The 24,676-nt window shown below is 39.7% G+C and overlaps 2 protein-coding genes across 9 annotated transcripts; one reads left to right on the top strand and one right to left on the bottom strand.

Annotated features, from left to right (window-relative positions):
* Positions 1 to 389: 389 nt before the first annotated feature.
* Positions 390 to 8,530, top strand: LOC117964205 (transmembrane 6 superfamily member 1-like). 5 transcript variants are annotated; one of them, XM_058995362.1, is made up of 10 exons: positions 398 to 776; positions 1,269 to 1,372; positions 1,808 to 1,905; positions 2,443 to 2,546; positions 3,375 to 3,457; positions 4,002 to 4,123; positions 5,122 to 5,226; positions 5,877 to 5,969; positions 6,554 to 6,673; positions 7,882 to 8,530. In XM_058995362.1, the coding sequence occupies exons 1-10, from the start codon at positions 685 to 687 to the stop codon at positions 8,080 to 8,082; spliced, it is 1,122 nt and encodes a 373-aa protein (XP_058851345.1). In that variant the 5' UTR covers positions 398 to 684; the 3' UTR covers positions 8,083 to 8,530. The 5 variants fall into 5 exon arrangements, with proteins under 5 accessions (XP_058851349.1, XP_058851346.1, XP_058851347.1 ...); XM_058995363.1 differs by lacking the exon at positions 5,877 to 5,969 and having other exon boundaries at positions 396 to 776; XM_058995364.1 differs by lacking the exon at positions 5,122 to 5,226 and having other exon boundaries at positions 397 to 776.
* A 398-nt stretch (positions 8,531 to 8,928) lies between these two features.
* LOC131699153 (hepatoma-derived growth factor-related protein 3-like) lies at positions 8,929 to 20,624 on the bottom strand. Of its 4 annotated transcripts, none has more exons than XM_058995360.1 (6): positions 20,204 to 20,624; positions 15,358 to 15,434; positions 14,928 to 15,066; positions 13,446 to 13,607; positions 12,040 to 12,186; positions 8,929 to 11,940 (listed from the first exon to the last, which is right to left on the bottom strand). In XM_058995360.1, the coding sequence occupies exons 1-6, from the start codon at positions 20,285 to 20,287 to the stop codon at positions 11,932 to 11,934; spliced, it is 618 nt and encodes a 205-aa protein (XP_058851343.1). In that variant the 5' UTR covers positions 20,288 to 20,624; the 3' UTR covers positions 8,929 to 11,931. The 4 variants fall into 4 exon arrangements, with proteins under 4 accessions (XP_058851343.1, XP_058851344.1, XP_058851341.1 ...); XM_058995361.1 differs by having other exon boundaries at positions 8,929 to 11,937; XM_058995358.1 differs by having other exon boundaries at positions 8,929 to 12,186.
* Between the last annotated feature and the right edge of the window lie 4,052 nt (positions 20,625 to 24,676).

The following is a 24,676-nucleotide window of genomic DNA, read 5'->3' as shown; positions in this document are numbered from 1 at the left end:
TGATAGAACATGTATTTTTATTACAAGCATACTGAGACCATACTACCTACACATTTACTGTACATGTACATACTACCTACACATTTACTTATTTCAATGTCAAACTGTGAGTAATGTCGTTTGTTAAAGTTTCTAATGAAGTTAACACACCGGTTTTGGTCAAGTATCAGATCATAATTCTTATTCGGGAGGTGACAAGTTAAAATGGTCGCCAAATAAATGATGTGCGTGCTTAATTTTAGGGTTTGGATTTAGCTGTGCCTCGATCAATGCAGTACAGCCGTGTTTGAAAAAAGAATGGGCTAAATGTATTAAATGACCTCCACTCGGGTGCTGAATACCGTCGGCCTACTTTCCTGCATAGCGTGCTGAGCAGAGTGACGTTGGGACTGCAGTCACCCTCGTTTCCTGACAGTTCGTGTCATCGCTGCTGCAACAGCATGCGGACGTTGGATACTAGTAGCCGCTCTGCATTGCAAGGGAGAAGACGCGGGCCTTTTCTACTACGCTGCGTTTGATTCTCTTATCGCCACTGGAAGGTGAACCACATGCATGCATTGTTATTGCAAATGGGCAAATATCGATTTGCAGGAGTCGAGAGCACTGCAAGCTGGAAACCTGGTTTCATTTCAATGATGCGCGTGTTGTAGATTATAGTAAAACAACACGGTAGTAGAACGCGCAATGAATGCTTCAGCAGGGACTGGAGTGTTTGTATTATCAATGCTGTCCATACCCATCACCTACCTGTTTAACTTTTTATTTCACATCAACAGGTGAGTGTTTATGTGAGATTGTGTTTCTATAATATAACTCAGTGTTTTGCTTGTGCATATGAAAGGAAAGTGGTGCTTTATACACTTGTGATGCACTGCAAGCAGCTACAAAGTTATTACAGAAGTGCACAGTAAACGAGGGGTGTGGTGCTGTACTTCCTCTTCATACGTATAAGTATTACAAAAAAACAAACAAAAAAAAAACAAGGCTTTCCCAATACTTGAAAATAGCAGAGCAAAGTTTGACAATGAAGAAAGACCTAGTTATGAAATGAAAGGGTAGTTATTCCAGTGACTTGTATGTGTGTCCACTAACAGCTTTACATCTGAAAATCTTCTTATTGTCTAGGCCTCACCCCTCAAAGTTATACCGTGTATTAGTTCATGAATCTGATTTTGTAAGTTGTGTAACTATAACTAATCTTATTATTTACAAGGAGGGCATGCATGCTCAGTCTTTGATGTTCCTTATTTGTGTGTTTGTTTTTCCAGTACTGGGGCAGTCCTTGTTGCTGGAGCTTTGGTTTTGCTGGTCATAGCAATTTTGGCACGTCTCTTGCTCAAAAGAACCCCCCCGAAAGATCCACTGTTTTATGGTAGGTGTTGTTTCCGTTGTTTGCGGATGGCATCACACAGAGGCACACGTGAGCCACTGTCTTTAAGTTCTAGTCAAGTTAACATGAAGTTCCAGTCAAGGTGTGCTCTTATGGGATTATGACACAGCTGACAAAGACTCGGGAGACGCCCCAAGGTTTGAGGAGGTGAGCTCAGAGTAGGGTGGAATTCAATTGCATTGTGACGCTACATTTACTGAAGGAACAGTCTATCCTGGTTTTGTTTGGTGCAGTGCTTCTAAAATAACCAGTGTGGCTGCAGTGTCCTCAAAACCCCAAAACATTTGCCTTGAAACAATTATGGGAGAGCTGTTTATAGTTGTGCACATTAATTGGAACAAATGAATTTGGTTTTTCTGCGCCGCATGCTCGCTGTGTTTTAATCTGTTCTCCTATTGATGTTTTTTTTTTTACCAGTCTATTCTGTGTTTGCCTTTCTGAGTGTCGTTGACCTAATACTAGGACTTGAACAGGATGGACTCATCGATGGATACATGACGTTTTACTTGAAAGAGGTAACTAATATAAAAATATGTACTCCAAACTAATTAACCACTTCCCTTTTGCATAACAAATAAATCAGTCATGTGAGGAACATCCCATTGACACAAAAGTCATATCTCACAAATGGGGGAATAAGGATCCCATTGCATTGCTGTTTGATACATTCCTGGTTTTACTATGTCTAATAAGACACACCTGAGCATGTTACCTATGGCTAATCAAGCGTGTAGCGTGCTAGGAAATAGGAGTCTTATTTCCATCTGTCACAGTGACACTGCAGGCCAGGAAGTGTCCCTTTCAAAAGTGGTTTTCAACCATATAGGCTTCACACGTACAGAAGTGTAAAATGATGGTTTGGGGTCACGTCAGAAACTATTTAAAGAAAAAATGTGTTGGTTAAAATATCTCTATATTATACATTTCATTGAATTTGTTGACTCTAACCCATCATCTGAAAGAGTTTATGTATTTATTACCTTATTGAAGGTATTGCCTATTGTGTGTTGTCTGGTGCATTGGTTGGAATGATGTTCATTCAATTCTTTTAGGGACAGCCTTACCTGAACACAGCCCATGGTCACATGATCTGCTACTGGGATGGCTGTGTGCACTATCTCATGTATTTGCTCATGGTTGCAGCTATTTCCTGGGGGTAAGTAGAGCACCAATACACAATATCAATTCCTGGAACAGGTAGCTTGAATCTGATTAGGTTGCGCCAATAAACTGCAGTCATCTGGTTACAGTATATCCAAGAAAGTGTTCCCTGAAGCAGCACAGGAGAAATCATTGAGAATTGCACAGCACTTTATCAAGACAGATGTAGTGTTTTCTATGTACTGTGGAATTTGTCATAGGTTGTATTTATTTTTTATTTACATTGTACAGCTTTCAAGCATGGACTGTCAGGTTGGATATTTGCATATTACCATCACCTGACAAATATGCAATGGGGGTACTTGCTGCAGTTATTATTATTATTATTATTATTATTATTATTATTATTATTATTATTATTATTATTTGGTTATTTAGCAGACGCCTTTATCCAAGGGGACTTACAGAGACTAGGGTGTGTGAACTATGCATCAGCTGCAGAGTCACTTACAAGTGCGTCTCACCCGAAAGACGGAGCACAAGGAGGTTAAGTGCCTTGCTCAGGGTCACACAACGAGTCAGTGGCTGAGGTGGGATTTGAACCGGGGACCTCCTGGTTATAAGCCTGTTTCTTTAACCACTGGACCACAATAATCTTGTGGATCTTTTTACCTTGCTGCATTATTTTTTCCTTCCATAAATGAAGACTCAGTACTGACTTGTGAGATAAGGTTTAGAAGAGTGTCAAGGAGACAGATGTTTCTGCCAGTGTCTTCATCAGCGTTGATGATGATGATTACTAAGACAGACATTGATTTGAACATGTTAAGTACAGCAGCTAAACTTCTTTTCTGGTCTCTAATGTACTGCTTGTTCTTGACAGAGAGAGTTACAGAATGATTGGCCAGTACTGGGTAGGATCCATCCTAATGACTATCATTGTCTACCTTCCGGGAAACGCAGTCGGTAAGAGAAAAACGGAGAGTGCAGCCTGTCTTCTTTATTTAGTAAATCTGATCCCAATTGTGTCTCTTTATGATAAATGCATGTTGATGTTTACTCTGATTCATGTGTAGAGTGTGACATGAACAGATGTTTTTTTTCATTTCAAAAGCAGTAAGAAATCCTGCGTTGCTATAGTTTCTTACACTTACCCCTACCTGAGTGTGCATGGGCTTACTCTGTGGTTCTCTTCTATTTTCTAAAACTATCTTTCCAAGACAGACCGTGTTCAGAAACAGCACTTGAGCCTCAATGCTCACTTAAGTGTGCTTTCCCATATCCATGTCTGAATATGGTCTTTGACTTGGCTGGATAGCTGGCACTCCAGGACAATGGCAAGATTCCAACTGTTAATCTTTCCACTTGTATTCTAGGCCTATTCTAACAGTGTTGAAATATGCAGTCCTAAAAGAAGCTGTGTACAGAGCCTGCTGTAATTGCTTTTGTTTTTGATGTAGTTTGTTATGAATTTCCTTGCTACTTATAGGGGAATCTTAAATCTTTCCAGGTAAATACGGAACAAGGCTGAGCCCTGCTTTTATCGTAAACGTCCTGTATGTCATTCTGATCGTGTGGGCCACCTTTCGCATCTTCAGTCAGCCGTCAGTAAGAGAAGCATCGACACTTAAGGTAAAAAGCACAACATCAAGATCACAGTATGCAACATTTAAACCAGACAGAACTGTTTTCAAATGAATAATTTAGGGAACTTCACATGACCTCGTGTCTCGGGAATCAATTTAAGGAATTCCTTTAATATTTGCAAAATGTTGGGATTGGATTTCAGGGCTCAAACTATTTATTTAAACATATTTTCTGAGCAGATTGTAATCATGACCGCGCTCAATCAACGTTTTATCCATAGTTAAAGAAGCTTTTAAAATGCATAGTGCTTTTAAAAAAGGCTGCTAAGTTTCAGTGCTCAAAGAGTTAAATACTTCAGTGGTATCGGTATCTTCACCCAGGAGGCCTCAGATCTGTTTAGTATCAAAACTGTAACACCCTGGGAATCTTGCACAGCTCCCTTTTGCAGATAAAAATATGATATTTAAAAATAGAATTTTCCAAACTACTTCTGAAGTGCTTTCCCAACGGCTTTTATACAGAATAGCATTGGGGGTGTATCATGTAGTCTTTTTGTACATGCAGTGCAGCATGTGATGTGGAGTCTCCACAATATGCAGATTTTAATTAGTTCATGTAAATGTACATGTTGTGTTGTAATATGATACTGTGTTTCTTGAATTTTATAGTTAGCAGTTCCTTAATGTTTATTGGCTTGATAGATGCTTTGTCATAGACTGGCCTGTTCCTTGATATCTGAGAAAAACGTACATTTTAACTCCTTCTTCAGCACTGCTATTGTAGTAAACAACAAAAGATAACAAAAGAACATAAGAAAACAACAGAAAAATAATCAAATTTAATATACTTGTGTAGCGCATTGGCATTTATTGTTCTGTGTAAGACACTAATTAGTAATCCTAGGTCTTTCTGTGAAGTTGCTTTGTGTTGTGGTTGCAGAATGTTTTGTCCAATAGTAACATTAGACCTGGCAGGAATTTAGGTCAATGATTTAATTTGAATTGTGCAAAATCACTGCATAATATACTTCATTTTGGATTAAGTGCATTCAAGAATCTCAGAAGAAGAGGCTGGTGCAAAGACCACTTGACCTGCTCTTTACACTCTACCTCATCCCAGCCATTGGCTTCAGCATCTTCAGGGGACTGGTAAGAGTTCCACAATACAGTATGGGCTGCCTTCAGAATGTGCTGGTTTCAATCAGAACACTAACCACCCCACCACACCAGTCACTGGAATGCTCATCATCACTAAATGGAACTCCTGCTATTGAGTCTCAGAGGGGAAATAAAACTGAAGGAAAGTTCTGACCACTCTACTTATAATTTCATTTGTAACCTAAGCCTGACCCCAGGCTTGGATAGGTGAAAGGCTGGAGCATTGAACAGCAACACCACCTACTGTAGCTCCCTCAGTCAAGACACTAAACCCCTAGTATGTCAGCCGCCTCTATTTTAGTAATTAAGAAATTCAAAATTAGACAGCACAGACTCCATTTGTCATCGTGTGCAAGGGGAAAAAGAAATGTGTTCTGTGAAAGGAATGTAAACCTTGAAATGCTATAAAACAATTAAAATCTGTTGTATTGTGCAATTAGCATCCCTTTAAGTTAGAATATACATCGACATAGCAAAACTGGATAAAGTGCACGTCACACAACTGCTTTGGGTTTTGCTTGATAAAAGGCCAGAGAAGAGCAGGGTTATGTGAACTTGATTGACTGCATTTAGGCTGGAGGTTAAATGGAAGCATTCCATGTCTTGAGGGCAAGATGGGGTTAACCTTGGTATTGTCCTAGGTCACATTAGACTGCCCTGCTGAGCTTTGCCAGAAGTATGTAGAGAGTCATGAGCCTTACCTCAAGGACCCCACAGCCTACTCTAAAATCCAGGTATGAGGTGTCTAATTGTTTGGGTCATTACTCCAGTGCACATACATTTACAGTATCGATGTCACATACATACACACAAAACCAAATCTTTGATGTGAAACTTTTACTGCTGAGTAGTAGTCGTTATGTGGTTTAAAAACCTAATGTATTCCTGTCTAATTCCTCTGGCAATGTACAGTTAAACTAGCTGGCTTTGTGTTTACTGAAAACCAAGCAACATAAGTGCATGACTGTGCAGTGTATTAGTATTGATATACCCAGCCTTTGATCTCATCCACCTGTACGGGCTGAAGGTAAAATCCTCTGTTAACATCGCACCCGTTGCTTAAGATTCCTGGAAGTAGTTTGCAGGGAAAACGTCTCCTGTTTTTATTTAAGAAAACAGTAAACATTTCTGGTGATGAGGGGCCACTCCATAAAATTGGCAATGCGTATTTGCTTACAGTGAAATTAAATGCCTATTGCATGGGTTTCCAGGAAAACTGTGAGCGATGACTTCCGAACAGCAGCAGCAAATGCATTGCTTTCGGTAACGCAAGCTTCTGCATTAACATCAGTGCTCTAACCTTCATCTCTTCACACAGATGCTAGTATACATGTTTTACTGCGTTCCGTATTACACAGTCTCCCTGTATGGTCTCTTGGTTCCTGGGTGCAGCTGGATGCCTGACTTGGCACTGATCCACGCCGGGGCGCTGGCACAAGTAAGTGAAACGCCGCAGTGACCTCACCTGCTAAATAGGGCTTGAGTTGGTGCCCTCCAGTTCTTGGTAAGCCAGTGTGTTCCCCTCTTACACATTTAAAACATGTACTAGCATTAGAACAATACTTGTGGTCACTACTGCATATGTAGAATTTGAGTGTCTAGTGTTGAAATAGTAGGACCATGAATATGCTTCATTAGGCAAGCAGTTAATTTCCATTCACAGTAGTAACTCGCCTGGCTTTAATGTATGCAGTTAATAAGGACAAGAGAGATGGATTCACTGGAGGTCAGAGCCATGCAGTGTATTGCTATTTCAAAGCAGTCATCACACATTGTGATGTGCGTTTTGAATCAGACGTGCTGTGTTGCTATTTTTATCCACTCATCGTGGCACTTGATAAGTGGGGCTCGGTATCTGATCTGCTGCTCATTGGCTTGTCTGCATTGAGGCAAAGCTAACGATTGGTGGAATAAATTGACTCCTTCCAGCCAGCATAGAAAACATTTCCGAATAAAAGCTAGCGTCCCATATTTACTCTGGCAAGAATGATTCTGTCTTGAAATGTCAGCTGCCTGTGCTATTAATAAAGCTGCCACTCAGGCCAGTGTGCTGTGGGGTGGAGGATGTGGTGCACTGAAAGAATCCCAAACCCTTGGAAACGCTCCTTCTTGTTTTATTGCAAAACAATTCCTTGGTACAATGTATTCATTTTCATTTAAAACCGCTACAGAGCGTCTCTTCAGTTCACCTAAACAGCAGGCCTGTTTTAATGCTTGTTATTGCCAGTTTAGAAGTGGTTAGCTAAACCATTTAATCATATGTGCCAAAAAGGATTTCAGATGGCTTTTTTTTCTGAATTGAATAATGTTCCTCTTGTAGAAGGCTTTTTACGTCGTCGTAATACAGGGATGGAATTAATCCTTCCACTGCACAGCAGTCTGTTAACCATTTACACACTGTACAGCCAATCGTGGTGGTAGAGATGTTCACACACACCTGCTGTGCAGAGCGGTCATGCTTGCTGTAGGTTATGTATTTCTATGAAGCGCTTGGCGAAGACAGCGTCGGGCTCTAGATCTGAATTTGGTCATGCTGTTCACTGCTAAACTAACTTGTGGTGACTGGTTAGTTGTGGTTGAAGCATGTTTATGGGACAACTTTGCCTTTCCATGTTTAAATAACCCAGTTATTTCCTTCATCCTCAGGCTCAGTTTTCCCACATTGGGGCCTCTCTCCACACACGGACGCCCTTCGCATACAGGGTCCCAGAGGAAGCGAAGTCTAGCTTTCTAATAATAAACATGGTTTATGGAATTGTACCCCAGCTGTTTACCTATAGGTGTATTACTAACCCGGAGTTCTTCCTCAAAGCCACGGAGGATAAAAAGACTGAGAAATGCAAATGAAACGTTTAAGGTCAAAACCTGCTATGCAGTACATGTATAATACAGGAACTTTAAGACAGCTTGGTATAGATGATTACATTTTTTGCTTTTTTGTGTGTTCTGTTTCTTTTATATTGCTTGGAGTGTGTATTTATTTTACATTGTTGGACTGTGCTATATATTAGTGTTATCTGTTGTATTGTTTACTTAGGGATCATTTAGGTTGTGTGTCCCTCTGGGAACACAGCAGCACATACAGGAAGATATGATGTTGTAGGAACAATGGGTTAGTCTACTATATTCTATTACTGTGGGGCTTCACCCCTGTATACTATGTATGTAGGTTAGTAATGAAAAGTAGCATATTAGTTGCCTTAAATTCTGTACTAAGAATGTATAGAAGCGTATGGTGCTTTGAAAATGTATTGTTATTATAAAAAATAAAACCAAGTTGAATATATTACCTTAACTGCATGTCTTATGACAGTATGTACAGTCCATTTCTCTGATTTAATCATTTGGGTCAATGTGTTGGCTTGCTTGTTAGCCAGGTGCACACAAACCATAATCATTAACCCTTCAGGTCCTGGAGTGCCTGTGAGCATCCATCTCAGAATGCTGCCAGCTTCGGATATAGATTCAGTATTTAAAAAACAATTACAATACGAAAAGTCAAATACCATTCATTTCTCTAAAGATACCTTTTTTTGTTGTTTAACCTGGTTGATAAACCATATATCACAGCACTCATTAATGGCTAAAACACCACACTCAAATCATTTTCACATTTCAAAATGTCTTGCTGGTGTTTTGGGGGCGAAAATACTCAGCTTCCCAAAAACCTTTAAACAGAGAACACGTGTAACATTCTGCATTACAATAATTTTATTCTGTAAAATTATTTTCCATAAACAGCAAAAAACATTTCTTTTACATTAAACTACAAACCTTGAATATGTAAAACATGTTTAAATTACAAGCATAACAAAAATGTAAACCAAAAATCCCAAAATAAATATAATATATTCTTTCTATCGACAAAAAACAACAAAGCAAAAGGTAACTGTTGCAGATTGTTAACGGAATGCTTGCGTTCTGAACTGGTGGAATGTGATCAGGAAAGGGCAGGGTTTTTGTAGCCCACTCTGAGCGAAGTTTTTATGTGCAGTCATAATGAAAAGTTAGTTCAAATAACCTGATGGGAGAAGTTGGTTGCCTGGAGCGACAGGTTTCCCAAGAACAGCAGCCTGGTTATTGGTAGGCAATTTTATCCTTTCCATTATATTCTATTCCGTTTCAGGACTCTGTTCCAACCAAGATGTAATTAGATTTAGAGTAGAGAATTACAGTAGATTTGAGCTTGCTTCTGAAGATTAATTAAAAAAATATAGGACCTGTTTCCAACACAGTCCTGAAATGAAACAGCGAGAGCTTGTGCAACATCTTAAAAGTGGGCACCAGGTCAAATCACCTGCCATTAACCATGCTCTGTGGATCAGACCCCTTCAGGACATGAGCGAAAAGCAAGGGTCACCCTGCACAGTATGCTTTGAACTTCGCAAGAAAATGAAAATGCTAGTTAGACACGCCACGAGCATTCGATTTTCCTTCATAAAAAATAACAATTATTATAATTGTAATGAAATAACACAATTACAATTGTAAACTCTTAATTGAGAGGTAACACGTACTAATGGGGCCATTAGCGATCTTAAAGGTAGACTATTCGTTAGCTTAACTGTTCTGTTGTTTGAATGCAAAAAAAACAAAAACAAAAACAAAACACAGTTAACTACTTTACAAGTTTGATCTGAACACTGTAACACATACTTACAGATTGTGTGTGTTCTGGAAATGGTATTTGGAAAAATAAAGGGGATCTTGTTGACAGTAACTTCGGTGGTACTGATGTGACAGGACCAGGGTGATCGTGCTTTACTGAATGCAAAGGATTTCAATGTGGAGAGACAGACGAAGTGTGTGTGAGCTTCTACTAATGGAAACCTTTGTATTGTCGCAGACAATGGAAAAGCAATGATCATTTCACAACTCCAGTAACACTTGACAGCCACAACAAATGACTCCCTTAAGGGGGCCTTACAACATTTAGCATTCTTCTCTGAGTAATTAGGTCTGGAAAAAAAAAAATACATACATTACCGTTAAAGACAGAAGAGCATACTGCTTGCTATAAAGACTGCTGAAGTTCAAGTGAAGGATTTCAAAGCAGAATTGATGAACCAGGCTATAAAATCACAAAGCCGATAAATGGGGTCATCATAAACAGTTTTCTAAAGCAGAAGTGTTTGGGTAAAATAGAAACTGCTTCTGAAGGCTTACATTGGTGACGCCTAAAACTAATCTGAAATGTTTCAGCTACTACATTTTTATCTCTTCCAGTTTCTCAGTAATTATGCAACTCCTATTCCATCAAAATTATTATTTCCTCTTCTTGTTAATACATTATTCTTTTTTTTTTTTTTTGTAAAATCGCTGAAAAGCAATTTTGCTTTAACCTAAAACCAGGAGCAAGGGCCACCTTTGATGATGGGATCTGATCTGATATTATTAATATATATCCAATAAAAGAAAAAATGGCGTTTTTCGATATTAAAAAAAGAAAAACAAGCAGAAAACAAATCATACAAAAAATACCAACAAAATTAAGAAATCAGGACTGTTAAGGCCTATTCATAACGGACGCGATGCAATTTGTTCTGTGATAAACGATACTTTCGCTGCAACACTGCTTTTCACACCAGTGGCGTCAGGCACTCGCAATGCGATAGGCGACTCTCCTCTGATTGGTCATTGGTCAGAACCGATTAGTACCAATCCTATTTTTTAGCATCTAGCATCGGTTCAGTGTTGCCCCGTCACATTGCAGGCAGTTTGAATTGTTTGTATCCAAACTACATGTCGTATTATTTTTTTGTCGTGGTGTTTCATACTACACACTAGCTTGTTGCATCACGTCTGGTTTGAATAGGTCTTTAAAGAAAGTTTTTAACTTGCCACTCAAAGATTTGACTCCATTGCAGTAAGAGCCACAGGCTAGCCATTTCAAACAGCCTGCCCTCCTGTCAAATGCTTTTAATGCTCCACAACCAGACATAGAACACATCTCGTTGTGTCAAACCTGACTTGGAATAGTCTTCACTTTATGCCTAAGGGTCAGTCTGCATGTCTTCTATGTTCGTAAAATCCTTCTTTCAAACCTACATGCATGCATTTTTCTTGTTTGGGCATTCTTAAAACATGTATCTCTGTATCACTGAGACACTGCATGCACGGCACCATTTGGTGGGTTGAATATGCCTTTTTTAGAATTCCTAATACACTTTATTTCAGCTTAGTTTCAGGCATTCAGGACTGGGAGTTAGGAGCGATGCTATGAAAAGATTATGCACCATCCCCTACAGGAAAGCATATTGGGTTTGATAGTTTAACACACTGTATCTACTGTTTTCGTTAAATAATCACCTTTTCCACCATGTGTTGGCAGGTTTGCTGCTGGAGTTTTATTTCTTTGAAAAAGGATGTTGTTCTGGCATTGGATATCTATAACAAACACTAACAGGTTTTGTACGTTGGTATTATTTACAAGACTTTGTGAAGTTTGCAAACTTTTATTGTAGATGACAGACAGAGACAGACAGACAGTACATTTTCCACTTGCAAATGCGTATTAAAAGTTATCACTAAAGAGAGAGATTTAAGCAGTACAGCAGTGCTTAATTGCTTAGTACATTTGTCTGAGATTTATTTCCAGGCCACAAAACGTGTGTGATTGGCAAAGTGGGATGTTACAGCCATCGTACCAAACACCACAAAACTGTTCTCCAACGTGAGATTGAAAAACTTCACTTGTCAGCGCTGCTAAAACGAAATGAAAAATGTATGGAATTTGTTTTATTATCACACAGGATTACTTTGCGATGAGTTTCAATACAAAACTTAAATGTGCCGAGAATTTACCCCTTCGCTGGCTTTCTTGGTGTCTGATGCGTTCTGCGTGTTGTTATCTGGGTCTCTAGCCTCTGAACTGCTCTTGTGATCTTCCTCCTTACTGTCCTTATCACCTTCCTCCTCTCCAGAGGACTTCCTTGACAGCTTAGATGACTTCTTGAGAGAAAAAACAAACAAATTAAATCCTTATCTTAACTAATGTATTCTTTGTCTTGTTTCATTCATCCTGTATTCATTTTCTGTTTCACCTTTAAGGTAGCTTTTGTCTCTAACACCAAAGTGCAACCATTAACCTATCCCTCTGCAACAAATGTGGTATTTCTTCTATCCACTGGTGTACCCACTATACTGTTTGATAGCTGTATAGAGACCGCAGAACAACAGAAGAACAACAAGAACTATTCATTAGTTATCTGCGTTATTTCATACCTGTACCCATAAATGTAATTCAGCACGTGAATCCTTCTCACATAACTTTTACTGTAAGATCTGTTTCATGAACAAGAAAAGGAAGGAAAGATTATAGGTTTTGATGCTACAGTAATTTTCATCATTTACAACATGTACATTAGGGGAGAATACAAGATTAAACATTTGTCATGAAGGCTATTTCACAGAGCATACTATAGCTAATGCAAGCTACAGTAATCTACAGCTATCATATAGATGTTTTGGCAGAACTGAAGTACAAAGGTTTTTACAAAGGCAGCTTTGAAAGAGATTTGTTGTAACGCACATTATCAATATGCTTCTCTGTGTTTCCTTGCTTGTGTGACAGACACAATGACCACAACTGCCCTGCTAGCGTGTAGAGGCAGCCGTGCGACAGCCGGTGGAAAACAACAATGACAGCAGCCCCTGGCTCCCCGACCGCCCTCCCTGCTCTCAGGGGTGCCTGTCATCAGGGTCTGCAGCAAGGTTCACATGCTGGGATTGCAAACACTCCTCCCTTCCTTAGCTGCTAAATCGCCTGCTCATCTCCCGCCCTCATGTAGTATTTGTGATCTCTCTGCTTTTTTGGGGGGTGTTATCCGTGATCTGCTCCTCAAACAGTAAAGATGTTTAAAGTTTAAAGTATTCAGAATGAATCAATGATAGATACAAGTCACAAGCTACACTGGGAACGGTAGTTTGTTGTTTTAAATGGGAAAGGAGTGGTCAACATGAACTGAGAAACCATTTCCAGTTTTCCCAGTGTTTTCCGGTGTTTATTGGATATGCACCGATTTCATTCTTAACCAAAAATCAGAAGCCCTATATATAACATGCGCCACCTGCTGGATAGTTAATACCTCACTACAGTGAACGAAAAACACCTTAGACAAGATTGTGGGGTCAAGTCTGGTTTCATTTTCCACCATATTTGTATTTCTCTAATTATGCAAAGGGAAAGATTTGCATTGACTTGTTGTTACCTTTGTCGACAATGCCTTCTTTCGCTTGGAGCCAGTCTTGTCACTCTTCCTCTTGCCTTTGCCGTCCTCCACGATTGAGTCCCCCTCCTCACCCTCGCTGCTGGCATCAGCTGTGTTCCCCCCTTCACCCTCGGTCTCTGATGAGCTCTGTTGCTGGATTGCCTGGAAATGGTACAGGTTAGCAGAGCAGATTAATGTGAGATGAAAACAAAATGTATGTGTGTGTGCACTGAAACAAACAGGTCAAATGCATAAGAAGGCTGCACTGCGTTCGGGTTGGTTCATGTTTAACACAGGGCTGTGTTCGGGCTGGTTCATGTTTAACACAGGGCTGCACTGTGTTCGGGTTGGTTCATGTTTAACACAGGGCTGCGTTCGGGTTGGTTCATGTTTAACACAGGGCTGCGTTCGGGTTGGTTCATGTTTAACACAGGGCTGCGTTCGGGTTGGTTCATGTTTAACACAGGGCTGCGTTCGGGTTGGTTCATGTTTAACACAGGGCTGCGTTCGGGTTGGTTCATGTTTAACACAGGGCTGCGTTCGGGTTGGTTCATGTTTAACACGGCTGCGTTCGGGTTGGTTCATGTTTAACACAGGGCTGCATTGCGTTCGGGTTGGTTCATGTTTAACACAGGGCTGCGTTCGGGTTGGTTCATGTTTAACACGGCTGCGTTCGGGTTGGTTCATGTTTAACACAGGGCTGCATTGCGTTCGGGTTGGTTCATGTTTAACACAGGGCTGTGTTCGGGTTGGTTCATGTTTAACACAGGGCTGCATTGCGTTCGGGTTGGTTCATGTTTAACACAGGGCTGCGTTCGGGCTGGTTCATGTTTAACACAGGGCTGCACTGCGTTCGGGTTGGTTCATGTTTAACACAGGGCTGCGTTCGGGCTGGTTCATGTTTAACACAGGTCTGCACTGCGTTCGGGTTGGTTCATGTTTAACACAGGGCTGCGTTCGGGTTGGTTCATGTTTAACACAGGGCTGCACTGCGTTCGGGTTGGTTCATGTTTAACACAGGGCTGCGTTCGGGTTGGTTCATGTTTAACACAGGGCTGCACTGCGTTCGGGCTGGTTCATGTTTAACACAGGGCTGCACTGCGTTCGGGTTGGTTCATGTTTAACACAGGGCTGCGTTCGGGTTGGTTCATGTTTAACACAGGGCTGCACTGCGTTCGGGCTGGTTCATGTTTAACACAGGGCTGCACTGCGTTCGGGTTGGTTCATGTTTAACACAGGGCTGCGTTCGGGCTGGTTCATGTTTAACACAGGGCTGCGTTCGGGTTGGTTCATGTTTAACACAGGGCTGCGTTCGGGCTGGTTCATGTTTAACACAGGGCTGCGTTCGGGTTGGTTCATGTTTAACACAGGTCTGCACTGCGTTCGGGTTGGTTCATGTTTAACACAGGGCTGCGTTCGGGCTGGTTCATGTTTAACACAGGGCTGCATTGCGTTCGGGTTGCGTCCGTGACTGTTGTGTACCTGATACCCGGTAAACTTCACTCCAGGGTTGTTCTCAATTTCCCACAAGCCTTCATTGAATCCTTTCCTCTTGTTTGACTTCCCAAACTTATCTTTATATTCCTTGTATGGAAAAAGATCCTTTGGGCCCAGAAACGCACTGCAATGGAAGAAGAAGAAGAACAACAACAACAACTCGTTAATATAGGTCAAATGTACCTGATGTCCCTTTTTAAAAAGGAAGATCTGCATAATATATAAATGAACACTTACTGTATTAAAGTCTGACACAAAACAAGAGGATTATTTTATGTGGCTCACATCTAGAAAGAATACAATTTACTTTTATAAATATTTCAAATATATATCTATATATCTATATATATATATATATATATATATATATATATATATATATATATATGACTAATTGCTTTCTGATTATACATACGTTTCATGAGTGCCAAAGAAGAAGATTGGGTATTTGTTTGCTGGAGGTTTCACAGCTCCTTCGGGGAGTTCATCAATCTGTTGGATAAATGATAAATAAATTAATCTATCATACTATCATTAGGTTCATCCACTGAAATGAGACCGTCCGCTGTTGTTTTATCTACCTGTTAGTAAAACTAAATAAACTTAGTAAAAACAAATGTTTCTGGCTCAGATTTCCTTACACAATTGTCCCTCTCTGTTTCCCAACTTGTGTACAAGATGTTACTTCAGTTTAAATCTGGGGTTCAGAAGTTTGCACAAAACATGTTTTGAATTTATAAAGTGTTCCGTTCAGTTTTAGCATTTTGGTTTGAATTTGCAATGAGTCATCACTGTAACATTCCAACCACCCCCCACAATGTACTGTCATAATAACTGCACAGTTAAAAATGGCTTCAAGCAAAATCAGCATTCAAAGGGGATGCTGCTGGTTAGGAAGGCAGCTGGCAATAACAATAACCGTAACACAGGGTGTATGAGATTTACTGATAAACTGAAGCTGACCAGTTTCATCTAGCATTCATGAATGACACCTTTTCATGCATGACAATGCAAAGTAATTCTATCATAATCTCACAGATAGTATGTGGACTCCAGAAAATCCTAATTAGATGAAGTCAAGCAAAGTCTCAGTACAGTAAAAGAAAAAGGAAATAAGGCTTTACTTAATTTAGGCGCCTGTGGTTGTTTTGTGGCTGTATGTCTTAAAAAGCTCAGTAAAGCCTCTTGCTGCTACTGAATAGGGATGTTATTTCTATCCCCAAATAAACTTTTACGCTACTTGGCTACCACTTGCTTGACTTACAGCACATCAAACCATTTGTTTCAATCTCACTGACTATAAACTACTTTATTGTGCATTACCTCCCCTTTACAAAAACGAGGTTTTCACACTGAGAGAGAAAACCCTTTCCAATACAAGTAAAACAGGATCAGATTTGAGTCACCTGCTGTTAATGTTCTAATGGAAAATGAATCAAGTGGTAAGTGGCAAAACGGTTTGGCTAAAAACAGGAAACTGAATTACACCGCAAGCTGTGCAAGTTAAAAACATTCCTGAGCGTCATAGACCTGACACAAGGAAGACCATTCACCACATTTATGTTATTTAAAATTAAACTTACAGAGTAATACAGTTAGTAGCAGTTTCACCCCAGCTTTTAATACAAGCTTGTTTAGCCACAGTGTATAGGTCACAAGCTCAGGTGTATCTTATCAGACTCCTAGTAAAACCAGGACTGGATCAAACTGCAATACAATGGGAGTCTTATTTCCATCCTGTACTGTGTTACTTCTTATTTGTAATATTGTAATAATCTGTGCAGATTTGCTCTGAGCCACACTGTGCACATCGAAGTGTGGCTAATTAAGCATACAGTAAAACGAAACGGCTTAAATATCTATGAAAAGGGATGCAACCCACAGCCAGTTAAATGGCAGCCCTGTTGAGACACATACAAGTAGATACAAATACTGCATGAGCAACTGAGACATGGGTAGCTGTGACGGAAAGCAATACATCTACCTCAACGCTAACAAATCTTTTTATTCTGTGTACAAACAAATCTCTTGCAATGAAACCTGCCAAACAGAACTGAATCAAAAGCTCCCAAAGCATCATTTCAACAACACCAGGCATCACTTTGTGGTCTGCCCCATCCAAAGATAGAATGACGAGATTACACTGAAGAATACTCAAATCTAATTACAGACATCTTCAGCAAATTACAAAAAGGGGCTATTTAGAACTATGATATAAGTTTTCAAGATTCTTTAAAAAAAAAAAAGAAGTGCCCTTCACTACTTCTTCTGATGGATTTTTGTTTTGTACCAAATCCATATGATTATCAGAAAACAAAAAAACAACAGCACTTCTAACAGGAGACTTCCCTTACAAAAGCATTCTACTAAGATGCTAAGCCGTACTTAGCAAAGTGCAGTACCTACGAACCAAAAAAAAACAAAAAAAAAACAATGGGCCATGAGATAAGCACTGCTGTCTGCTCAGAACTTTCCCTAGGACTAAACAAAGCTGATGCACACACACAGTGTTTTCTTTCTTACCCAAGGCAAATACAAACGTACACTTAACTGTTAATCTAGCCTCTCGGCACGCTACAGATGCACCTCAGTATTACACAGTGTGGAATTCAATCCTTCATTGTGATTAAAAAACATTTATGGATAAACAATCAATAGAACCAACTGGACAGAACCAACTCACCCATTCCAGATTTTACTACGAGCTTGATCAGCCACAGTGTATAGGTAACAAGCTCAGATCAAACTGCTATGCAATGGGAGTCTTATTTCCACCCCTAGTTATAGTTTAATATCTATTATGTGGCCAAATCAATCAATATTCCTAGTGGACCATGAGGTTATGGGATTTTAATTTAGCACACACTGCCACCAGGTGGTCAAACAGTGTAACTGCAGCCAGCTGGTCTTTAATTTCTGCAATGAAATCAGAAGGGATGAGCTTATCTCAATTGCGCAAGTTTCTCTTGTACTCCTTTATGTGGGTCATCCATTCTCTATTGGTCACTGAATGACTTTCGCTTTCCATATACGCAAGTCTCTACTTGTGTGTGCCGTTTCACTTGTCTATATGAATTTATACACTGGCTTCAGAACGCATATCTCTAGATGACCAGTTTGAGTCATTCTGGTCTAACAGTGGGTCGTCTGGGATTAAATCAATCTTTTTATAGAATAAAATGTCTTAGTTTCGCGTTCTATCAACCACGTCATTGGCTAGACTGCTGGTTTCTTTATCTGTATGTTCTGCCCTCATATGACTGGCTGGGAAAGTACATGGATGTGGTTCACTAAGTTTGAATGTCCCATTGCCACGAATGCTGTTGTACAAATCTATTGCTGTTTGCTATGCTTATTAACTATTCCAGCAAAAGTTGATTCTAAAAAGATTGTTAAGATGCAAGGTGGGGGAACATAATGGCTTCGAGCACTGAAGCCCATCAGAGAAGCACTGTGCACTGAAGCCCATAGGAGAAGCACTGTGCACTGAAGCCCATCAGAGAAGCACTGTGCACTGAAGCCCATAGGAGAAGCACTGTGCACTGAAGCCCACCAGAGAAGCACTGTGCACTGAAGCCCATAGGAGAAGCACTGTGCACTGAAGCCCACAGGAGAAGCATTGTGCACTGAAGCATGTGCAACTCTAATATGCTTCCCCACCTCACTTCCTCCAAATCAGCCTCGAGGAATCTTTTTAGAAGCTGGAACTGTAAGAATGCTTGGCAAATAACAATCTAAGGAGAAACAACATTAGAGAACCAGGATATTAAACAGGTAAGAAATTCAATATTAGGAACATGCAGATGATATTAATATGAAATTCAATATTAGGAACATGCAGATGATATTAATATGAAATTCAATATTAGGAACATGCAGATAATATTAATATTAAGTATATCCTTAACGCCGCAAGTCAAATGAGAAGTCAATGTAAAAATATTTATCAGCAAGCTACAGCCCCCTCCATGTCATTGTGACAGTCCGAGAATGTTACTGCCGCTCACCTGTCAGGTTACAGTGCCCTTTAGTGAATGATATTACATTGCATTCAGGAAGTCTAGATACAGTACCTACAGTACCACACTGATGTTTTGTTTGGAGTGCCAAATTAAAGCTACAATTAAGCTTTAGACATTCACAGCCAACTTGTAATCTGCACAGTGTAGCTGATGATAAGGTATACATGTGTGTGGCTGATAAAATCCATCTTCTACTTATGTAAAAGTCACCCAGGAACTTGAAAAGTCAGTGGAGACCAATAAAGAAATTTGAACTCGCCTTTACAAACGTGCCAATCCATGTGCATCATCTTTAAAAACTATATTAAACTTACAGCAACTGGGCATTTACAGTACCTTCAAAATGAAGCCCAAAAATGATGTTCAGCAGTCAGCCAAACACTGTAATATTCCATATCAGAACACACACACACACACACACTGTTACACTGAGGGTGATGCATTGTAACAATTCGCTAAACATTAGTAGCACACTGTCCTGTAAAAGGATACATTTGGCTTCGTTGCTGTAGGAAATGTCAGTGATGGAAATATAACTCCTATGCACAGCAGTTTCACCCATCCCAGGTTTGAATATGTGCTCGTTAGCCCCAGTGTATAGGTATCAAGCTCAGTTGTGCTTTGTTACACTTATAGTAAAACCAGGAATGGATCAAACTGCTATGCAATGGGAGTCTTATTCCCGTGCCTCAGCGTGCTCTTTTCCAGTGGAGAATGCTGATGTTATGTATGGTTTTCTGCTCTAACCTGCAGGCCTTCACTGTCAGATCTGCCTTAGTCTCTCTATAGGTGCTGATAATAGGCCTTTTACAGGTCAGCTGTTGTTTATAAAGGGATGTCGTCATCACCACCATGATAACTGTGAACCTGGCCACCAGTCTTCACAGCAATGTGTTTTCATACTAATATTGATTTTTAGACTAGAGAACTTATAATTCCCCAAACTAATTTAAGATGGAGAACACCAAACTGATGCCCTTAGCGCATATGTAATGGTGTTTCTGGTGTAGACCATTACTAAATAAAGATATAGAACAAAAACCTTTAACATTATGAAAGGCCGGTTATAATAAAAGATAAAATCATATCAGATACCGATGTAGCATAATCCTATAGACAAAAGCCTTTCTGAAAACGATACAATAACAACCACAGCATCTTCCCCATCCTCCGCCGACTGTACTGTCCCAGACAACCCCGCCTCCCTGCTTCTCAGTCCCGGCTAAATCTAATACTCACCCTCGCTGGCCAGTACGGGTATCCTTTCATTTTGGCAAAAACAAGATCACCAGCTTTGTACTCCCTGGGCCGAGGGCGAGCCATTTTTATTCCGAAATGTATTTACAACCGTTCCAGATGCTAAAATAAACGAAATGCTTCCAATGTTTTCTTAGCAACACCGTCGTTTTTAAAAAAAATGGAAATAAATTAAAGGAGAGGGGCCTTAGATTTCACCCTTTTTCCTTCTTTCTAGCACTAAAATATCTATTTAATAAGAAAATACAATACGCAGTCGCAATGAAATCGCTGTTGAAAGCTGTAATCGTGGTCTAGCAGTGTTGTGAACGAGGAAGCAGAAGCGGTCTCTTCATTCTTTTCGAATCGAACGCAGGACTGCTGTACACCGAAAATATGGATTCTTTTCAGAATTATTAATCGGGCAGGGACAGAAAACATTTCACTTTCACATCCACTATGTGTCATTCTATTGTTACACAGAGGAATTTAATAAAATAATGCGCCGAAGGAACATGTTTTTTATTTTTATTTAATTAATGTATTTATAGAATAAAAAAAAATGGCAAGGTCAGGAAACAAATACAAACCGTAGTTTAAAAAGTTCAGTGTAGTTTGCAGATTAGCCCTGGTATTTAAAACCCACAATAAAACTAAGTTTATTCTGCATGCCCAGTAAAAGGGGTTTAAATATGTAAATATGAAATCATGATTTTAACCATTATGAACTGATTCATTATTTGTATTTTATAATTTAATTAATTTTTACAATGGCTTATCCAGGTTGTAAAAAAAATAGCGAAAATAATAAATAAAGTGTGTATAGCCATTTGAAAGTAAGAGAACAAGACTTAAAAAAGAGCTACTCTTTGCAACAGCATGCAAAGTCTAATCAGCACAATCCATATGCTTGCACCCTGCTGTCAGATTGAACGTTTCATTTAAACAAACTGTTTTTTTCAAGACAGATAAACCCATCACTATAGAAATGGTTAAGCATGGTAAAGCATGAACATGCAAGAAGCAGCGGCCTAGTTGGAACCAAATAGTGTTTTGCTGAGTTTGGAAGTTGTTCAAACACACCAATGACATCAACCAAAAAAACGTTTCTGTCTGAAACACCCTTTGGGAAACTGTGGAAGTTGTTTTGTAAGAGAAACCAGATTCAGAAAGAAGTCTTTCACCACTTGTGTTTGATATTAACCTTAGATTGAGAGTTTTCCGATATGTCTAAGTTTTCTTGTAATTTGACCACCTCATCCACACCCGTGTTGTCTTTATATATTGGTGTCCCTGGACAGATTATATCACAAATGTTAGATTGTGTTGCCTTAACTTTGCCCATGGTTAAAATGTGACCTAAAGCTGACAGAAAAGGTTGCCTGAAAATGGCCTTGTCTGTTGTGGCCCTTTCAGTGAGACTATTCTCTATAAAGGACCGTTATGACCCACCCTGCTATGATTTAACCTTGCAAAATGCTGTTGGTAAGATTTTCATATTGTGGGGCGTCACAAACCCCACAGATCAACCCCCACACCTCATAAAACAATCTCGTGTTTCTCTGAATTAAATATCTTTTAAATTTAAAAAAACGATCTCAAATCTAAATGATCTAATGATACATTATTTTTGCCAGTTACCATGTTTTTGCCAGTTCCTTATTAAAAGAATGCAGGTAAAGGGTATGCGGTCTAAAGCAGATGAACTTGAGCACGTGTCATTAATATATATATATATATATATATATATATATATATATATATATATATATATATATATATATATATATGTCTGATGGGTCATTATACGTATTGGAAGGAGCCGCGTTGTCACTTCCATTACCTGTATGTGTACCCCATAGCTTCAAAAGGTCCGTCAGTCTATCGAACGCCATAAGAAAGCAAATAGACAGGTATTTAATCACAGTAACCAGCAGATGGCGGTATTGCTGTTAGTACAAGCATTTATTTCCATTTCTTCTCCCAATCTCTCTCTCTCTCTCTCTCTCTCTCTCTCTCTCTCTCTCTCTCTCTGCTAACACAAAGCACTGCTGAAAGCTCTGCTGCTTGCATGCAGTTTCACGTTTCACCAGCAGAGGGGACTGCTACTCTATGAATTCAGTTCGATTCAGCCATAGCCCCATACTGGTAGTAAATTCTTAATTAGAGAAGGCAAAGGAGGATTTCATATTATTAAGCACTTTTTTTTCAAATGAACTATGCAAGGACATGCGCTGTTTGTGCCAAGATCGGCAACTTACTGTGAGTGGGGTTATGGTTAGGGTTAGAGCTATGGTGTGGGTGACATTTGAACCCGACTCGTGTGAATCACCCAGCATGCCAAATTCTAACTGGAGACCCTACTAAGAAGGTATTCTTTGACCCATTGTTTCCAAATTTACAATAATTACTATTAAGAGTAAGAGTAAGAGTCTCCTACAATCATTATCAGTAATGTCCTACTTCCTGATTTGGTGCTGCTGTGTTTTTTAACTGTAAAAACTAAAGAGAAATCTTGTATTTCAACCCATGTGCACGGAGGTTCTCTGTCCTATTAAAACAAGCCATTGTGTACGACAGTTTATCTTGCCAGGTTTGAGCTGTGCAGCCTGCACAGAGAGCGTATCAGCCTGTGATGCATTCCTCTGGGTGTCAGGAGGGAACTCCACTGGGTTTAGATCTAACATACACTCAAGTCTGATATTCTTCAGCAGGGAGAGGCCTGGCTTGTGTCCCTCACTAAAAAACCATGTGCTTTGAATGCCAAGGGTGTGATCAGAGCAGGCTGGGTTTGCAGAATTCCTGTGAATGGAGTTAACCGTGCAGCTGGATAGGGAGATCTCCAGTGAACCACAGGCACTACAGTGTATCAAGTGCTGTTAACAGACCAAATCAGTATCCTATAATCATACCAGCATACACGACACACAGTGTGGATTAGGGTTAGGATTTGAATGGACATCAAGATTAGTTTACTTTTAAATTATTTTTTTTTATAAAAATAAGTTCTTCCTACAGTTTACATAACGTATCAGATTGCATTTGTATACTTTCTCTCAAAGTAACAGAACTTTTTATTATCCAGCAGTGGTCAGTCAAACCAAGTTTATTAAATTCATTAGAGCAGCAATGTCTTTCTCCCAGAAGACTCCATTTGTACGGTGTATGAGAGTTACTGTAAGAACAGTTTTCAATTCTAAAACGATCGCTCACTTCATCCTCTGCACTAGTGGCTATGCGCGATGTAGATCCACAGAACACAGTTTAAAACAGGCTGAACAGTGACGACTTCTGGAGGTTTTTAATTGTGTAACCTGGTATGGACGGGGCCTGCTAACCCTTCCAATGTATCTCTCGTTTAATCAGCTCAAAATAAAAGATCATTTACAGCAGACTAAACTGAACCCAATCACAGGCCCCACCTAGCCCGCTCTCTTACCTGCATCTTATCCAAGGAAGAATGATTCGGACTGGAAAGGGGAGAAAAAGAAAAAAAACATTAAACGGCACTGAAATTCACTTAATGGAAAAAAAAAGAATACATGGAAAACGTACACCAGTAGGGACAGCAGTATCTGTCATTAAATAGACAGCTGGCGGGGAGGACACTAGAATCATTTCCATAGAAACATCTGATAAAACTCTAAGTGGATTCCTCATGGCACATACTGATGAGAGGGAGTCATTTCATTGGGCTGAGTCAATAAATAATGAAGCCAAACAGAAACTGATAGGCTTGATTATATTCCAGCTAGAAACACATTCTTCGAATGGACGCGCACACACACACACACACACACACACACACCTATATATATATATATACACACACACACACACACACACACACACACACACACACCTATATATATATATATACACACACACACACACACACACATACACACACACATCTATATACATATATATACACACACACACACACACACACACATCTATATATATATATATATATATATATATATATATATATACACACACACACACACACACACACACACTAGTATTAGTACAGTTTATAAATGATATTTCTTCTCATGATTAGTGGAAGCGGTTGCTTGTTTGCGCTACTGTTTTTAAAGCAGCAGCATACGAGTGACTGTAATCTGTCATGATGTGCTACGTGATGGTGGAAGGTATCAAGCCCACAGTCACGGTTGCTGATTCTACCCTTTTGTCACCTCCTTGCTGCTCCTAAGTAGGCAGTCACATGCACCCCGTGTGTCACAAGGGCTCGGCAATGCCCTTATTCATCAGGTCCTCAAGCCTCCACGGATAATCCGCGTTGCTTCTCCGGGCTGTATGTGCTCACTCGTGGGTTTGCAGTGAATGATATCTGATTTCATATTACCAGCTCACAGGCATTCTCACTCATTACAGCTCCAGCACAACAAAAACCTCCGGCCAGAAAAAAAAATGATTACCAGCTGCATCAGCATCACTCCCATGTATGAG

The sequence above is a fragment of the Acipenser ruthenus genome, chromosome 21 (genome assembly GCF_902713425.1).
Source record: "Acipenser ruthenus chromosome 21, fAciRut3.2 maternal haplotype, whole genome shotgun sequence".
NCBI classification, from domain to species: Eukaryota; Metazoa; Chordata; class Actinopteri; order Acipenseriformes; family Acipenseridae; genus Acipenser; species Acipenser ruthenus.
Note: the sequence above shows the minus strand (reverse complement) of the source record. Positions and strands in the feature narration are given on the sequence as shown.